Genomic DNA, 5,555 nt, shown 5'->3' with positions numbered 1-5,555 from the left:
TTTTTTCACATTTGTATTTTTGTAGATTTGCACAGATCATGGGTTTTTCTGAAGGATCCTCAGATCGCCAGCAGGGGGAGTAGTAACAACATGCCAGCAGAGCCATGCATTTCTAAAAACATGTTTTCTTGCTAAGTCATGTTCTTACAAACATAGATGGTGTTACAGAACAAAACAGCCTTTGTTTGTTACAAAAACAAATGTGTAAATGCTTAAAATTATGTTCGCTTGGTGAATGTAAAACTACTCATCTGTCAGGAAACCCACAATAAAAGCAACTTTTCTGTTTCATGAGGTGTGCAACAAAGGGAAGCTACACTACATAACTAAAAGTATGTGGACACCTGCTCGTCGAACATCTCATTCCAAAATGATGGGCATTCATAATGGGCATCCCCTCCCTTTGCTGCTATAACAGACTCCACTCTTCTGGGCAGGTTTTCCACTGGATGTTGGAACATTGTTGCGGGGACTTGCTTCCATTCAGCCACAGGAACATTAGTGAGGTCGGGCACTGATGTTGGGCGATTAGGCTTGGCTTGCAGTTGGTGTTCCAATTCATCCCAAAGGTGTTCAATGGGGTTGAGGTCAGGACTTTGTGAAGATGGTGAAGCGTGATTCATCACACCAGAGAACGAGCTTCCACTGCTTCCGAGTCCAATGGCGGCGAGCTTTATACCACTCCAGCCGACGGCATTGCACATGGTGATCTTAGGCTTGTGTGCGGCTGCTTGGCCATGGAAACCTATTTCATGAAGCTCTCAACGAACAGTTCTTATGCTGACATTGCTTCCAAAGGCAGTCTGGAACTCGGTAGTGAGTGTTGCAACCGAGGACTAATGATTTTTACGCGCTTCAACACTCGGCGGTCCTGTTCTATGAGCTAGTGTGGCCGACCACTTCTCGACTGAGGCGTTGTTGCTCCTAGACATTTCACTTCACAATAACCACTTATAGTTGACCAGGGCAGCTCTAGCAGGGAAGAAACTTGACAAACTGACTTGCTGGAAAGGTGGCATCCTATGACGACACCACACTGAAAGTCACTAAGCTTCAGTAAGGCCATTCTACTGCTAATGTTTGTCTATGGAGATTGCATGGATGTGTGCTCGATTTTATACACCGGTCAGCCGAATCCACTAACTTGAAGGGGTGTCCACATACTTGTGTATATATAGTGTATAGATTTTAAGTGCCTATAATACTTTAAATAATGTGTGTGTGTTCCTTTAGTAGGAGTGAGTCTCAGAGCTCTTTGAGAAAGTCACCCCACTGAGGTTTTTCCTGGTCTTCCTGCCAGTGTGGGGGCCAGGTAGTTTTGACACTTGGTCTGTCCTTCATCATAGAGTAGTATGCTCCCAGTTTGGGGTAATGCTCTGCTGACAGCCCAGAGCGGAAAGAGTAGGCAATGGTGGGGAAGACAAGGACATCAGCCAACGAGAAGGCTTTTCCTGCCAGGTAAGAGCCTGCCTCCATCTTCTGAAAGTATCCCTCCCATAGTTTAATTTCAATTGCAAGGTTATCTTTGTTCCTCCTGATAGCAGAGTCATGTCTCTCTCCTTGAGGGACATAATACTCATAGTAGACCACATCACTAAGTTTCTCGTAGAAGGTTTGGCCCTCAAACATGCGTTGGTACATCAGGGCCTGTTCGGCTAGACCCTCAGGGATCATCTGGGTCCCCTGGGACCTGAACTGGTTTTCCAAATACATGCATGCTCCATAGGACTCGTTCACTATGCAGTCCCCGTGTTTGAATGTAGGGAGCTGTGCCCGGGGGTTGAGGTCCATGACTATTGTAGATTTGTGCTCTTCTTTATCGAAGTCCAACAGCGTCTGGTTGTATCCCTGCAACATTTTCTCCTCCAGAGCGATCATAACCCGCCAGCACGGAACCGAGAAGGTGCACCAGAGAAGTGTCATGTTATTGGCCATGATTGTAGACACCGCGGAGAAAAAAGCGAGGAGTAGTCGACTTGGTAGTGTTGTTCAAGACGTTGGCAAGTTTCGAAATACATGGGCCCTGCGTGGCAGTTGGTGGTGACGTACACGACACAGTTGTGAAACGTCATCAAACTGCTCCGGCGGTTTACTGTCATCCTCAAGTTTGCTCCGTTGACGTGATTAGCTGCGAAGTTCTTCTCTAAGTACACTTAACCTTGGTTTCTCCTGAATGTAAACGAATCAACCAAAATGTACGCTCGCTTCTTTGCTTTGGCAAGCTTTGTGTAAAGTTCGTGTTATCCAGCTTCTGTTGCTAGCTAGTGAGCTAGCTGGCTTGTACCTCTAGTCCATCGCGCCACTACAACGAGTTCTCTAGCTTTGTCGCCTTCCATTAATCCTTTAGGAGATTCTTTCTCTATGTTTAGTGACTTGACTTATATATACTTTAGTAACCCACCAAAGTAAAGATGTTGTTCTGTACCGTGAGAACGTATTTATTTGCGCACGGTGTCGCGTTTTTCCAAAATAGTAGCTCTGGTCTATGCGTCAGATGGGAATGCAGATCCAACGCGTGCGCCAGAGCCTTCTATTTCGAAATATAATATATGATAGGCCTACCCATAATGCCGTTTTTGCAAGAAACGTTTTGGAAACTAATCAATATCAAGTTCTTACATTTTATACACAGACCCTTTCCTCCCTCTCCATAGTCTTCCCTAGCAGTATCCTCAACCTAAGCAGGACCAATGGAGGTGTCCCATTCGATCAGGGAGCGCACTATAGCAGAGAACAGCCTAGTGATCCTTCTCCAGGGGCTACAGGGGGAGGTGACCACCGTGGACCTGAGGGATGAGAGCACGGCGAGGGGACGTGTGATCAACGTGGACGCCTTCATGAACGTGCGTCTGGAGGAGGTGAATGATTGGTTGATTTTTGGGTAAAACAGTTTTTTTACATTTAGAAACAATAATGTTAAAGTACAAATAACTCCAGAGGATGACACATGGAAGTGTTAAATACACGTTTTTCCAATGTTCACTCATAGTGATGATGATACTGATATGTGTTGCACGATTAGATTTTATGTATTTATTTATTCTATGTGGAAGCAGCAGCACATTCTTATTGTCCAAGACGATTTTCCCCTTTGGTGACGACAAAGTATATCCTAATCCTTCCAATGTGGTCCTCGACCACAGGTGCTGTACCGGGACCGCCGCGGCCGGCTCAGTCAGCTGGCCGATCTGTTTATCACGGCCAGGAACGTGCGCTATGTCCACATTCCCGACCACGTGGATATCATGGAGACCATACAGACCCAGCTGACCAGGATCAGACGCGTTCGCAACTTTGCCGGCGAGAAAGGGGGCAGGAAGGAGTACCTAAAGAAAAAGAACTGAACTTGGAAGGGTGGAGGACGTTGTATTGGCCCCAAGGGGCTGAACTTTTCTGACCTGAGTTTCAGCTCCTTGTCACTCATGGTCATCCCAAACATGTGGCTTGACAATGAGCAATGGAGTTGGAAAGAGCACAAACAGATCTGGAACCAGGCTATACTGAATTTATTAAATAACTGAACTTGAAGAGTGGTATTCTCATCCACCAGTTGGCTTTCTCTCTGTCTGTATGTGGTTGGCTAGCAATTGAACCAGGGGACAAGGTTAGAAGGGTGGAGGTTGTGTTGCTCCAAGGAGCCTTCCATCACCACTCATTTCAAATTGTGCAATTTCTCCTTGTTTCATTAATGAAATTGTGACTCCAGAACAGAAGAATATGAATTTGAATTGATTCTCACAAGTTACAGGTGTCATCCTTGAGTCTTTATGTTCATAATGCTTTAACATTATAACTCACAGAGGGTGACAGGTTCTCCTCTTATCCAAGGAAAGAAAACAATTAAAGTTTAAGAATGTCAATAGTTGGCATTGTAAAGACTTTTCTTTGGTAAATAAAGACTATTCTTTTGGATGCTTAAGGGTTTTTGATTCTCGTTTTGCTCCATCTCTTGTTGAAATACTTTGAATAAACATTCCTTTTTTAAAGAAATCATTGCATTTTCAGAAAACAAAACTAATTGAGTAATTCCAAGCCATGTAGTCTTAAGTGCTGTTTGGTAAGATGACAAGATGTGTGATTGCTATATTTTGTTGGTTAGATTGGCCTTTTGTCTTGGGGAAAACTGGTTTTGATATAGGCACAATGCAATTTGGTTTGTTGTGAATCAATCAATCAATCAATCAAATGTATTTATAAAGCCCTTTTTACACCAGCAGATGTCACAGTGCTATACAGAAACCCAGCCTAAAATCCCAAACAGCAAGCAATGCAGATGTAAAAGCACGCCATGTAGGTTACGCCTATGTATACCATTATTTCATTACGTATACCTTTCGTCCCTTCCTTGAAGTGATCACAGACGGTTGATCCTGTGATCTATGTATTGGAGTCCTTGCTTTCACCTATCCAATTGTGTTAGATCTGTACTTATGAATTCAAGGAGCAAGGAAATGTTTTAATTGTATAGAATTGGAACAGGACCCAATACATACACTACACTACAGTGAGGGTGTGTTTGTGTGGGGGCAGTGTTTTCTCTACTGGCCATGAACATGTCTGTGTCCCAAATGGCACCCTATTCCCTATGTATTCCACTGATGTGCAATATCCCTATGAGCTCTGGTGAAAAGTAGTGCACTATAAAGGGAATAGGGTGTCATTTGGGATGCAAACATGGCCAGGAGCCTCGGCTAGGATAGACCACAATGCCCATCTGTCTGAGGAACCAGCTCTAAATTCACGACTAGGCCGGTCTCCTTCCCTACCCACAGGCCAGCCAGGGAAAAGATTACTTATGACCAATACCAGTCTGGAGGAGGGAAAAAAACAGGGCTGTTTCTAAAGCTTAGCTCTCCCAAACAGAACCCACTCATAAAAGCCTTTTGGTTCACCCTTGACCGTGATTGGTGGACTGGCAGTCACGGAACCAGGATGGAACTTCTTGGGGCCAATGGCATTGAGCAGAGAAACTAAGAGGAAGAAAGAAGTGTTTCCCTTGGAAATGGCTATCCTAAATGTTCCGATGGTGTTTGGGATTTAGAGGAATTTCTAAATGGGTATGTTATTTCTTAGCAGTGTCAGGAAGAGGACAGGTCTGACATAACACGTGTTGGCTGGAGAAGAAGATTAACTCTTGATTCCAGATAGAGTTTCACCATTACCAGTCAGTTACATGTATAGAGTGTACTACAAAGGGGAGGAGTTGAATTCAGCTGGGGTCAATATGTCCCTACAGAATGTGGTATATAGGGAAAGGGGGAAAGGGAAAGGGGGATACCTAGTCAGTTGTACAATGAATACAACTGAAATGTCTCTTCCGCATTTAACCCAACCCCTCTGAATCAGAGAGGTACGGGAGGCTGCCATAATCGACATCCACATGTCTTCGGCGCCTGGGGAACAGTGGGTGAACTGCCTTGCTCTGACAGAACGACAGATTTTTAACTTGTCATCTCCGGGATTTGATCCAGCAACCTTTCGGTTACTGGCCCAATGCTCTAACCCCTAGATAAAGAATGTAGTTACACCACTGGATCTCAGGAATTTCCCTATGC

At 44.5% G+C, this 5,555-nt stretch overlaps 2 protein-coding genes across 5 annotated transcripts; one reads left to right on the top strand and one right to left on the bottom strand.

Moving 5' to 3' along the window:
- Positions 1-771: 771 nt before the first annotated feature.
- Positions 772-2,039, bottom strand: LOC115175606 (glutathione S-transferase A). Its single transcript, XM_029734978.1, has one exon. It carries the CDS (start codon positions 1,933-1,935, stop codon positions 1,246-1,248), a length of 690 nt encoding a protein of 229 aa, XP_029590838.1. The 5' UTR covers positions 1,936-2,039; the 3' UTR covers positions 772-1,245.
- lsm10 (LSM10, U7 small nuclear RNA associated) lies at positions 1,834-3,990 on the top strand. Of its 4 annotated transcripts, none has more exons than XM_029734981.1 (3): positions 1,834-1,903; positions 2,655-2,858; positions 3,144-3,990. In XM_029734981.1, the coding sequence occupies exons 2-3, from the start codon at positions 2,691-2,693 to the stop codon at positions 3,342-3,344; spliced, it is 369 nt and encodes a 122-aa protein (XP_029590841.1). In that variant the 5' UTR covers positions 1,834-1,903; positions 2,655-2,690; the 3' UTR covers positions 3,345-3,990. The 4 variants fall into 4 exon arrangements, with proteins under 4 accessions (XP_029590841.1, XP_029590840.1, XP_029590842.1 ...); XM_029734980.1 differs by lacking the exon at positions 1,834-1,903 and adding an exon at positions 2,065-2,147; XM_029734982.1 differs by lacking the exon at positions 1,834-1,903 and adding an exon at positions 2,066-2,195 and having other exon boundaries at positions 2,655-2,881.
- The last annotated feature ends 1,565 nt before the right edge of the window (positions 3,991-5,555 follow it).

Source organism: Salmo trutta, chromosome 36 (genome assembly GCF_901001165.1).
Source record: "Salmo trutta chromosome 36, fSalTru1.1, whole genome shotgun sequence".
Taxonomy (NCBI): domain Eukaryota; kingdom Metazoa; phylum Chordata; class Actinopteri; order Salmoniformes; family Salmonidae; genus Salmo; species Salmo trutta.
This window is presented reverse-complemented; position numbering and strand designations above follow the sequence as displayed.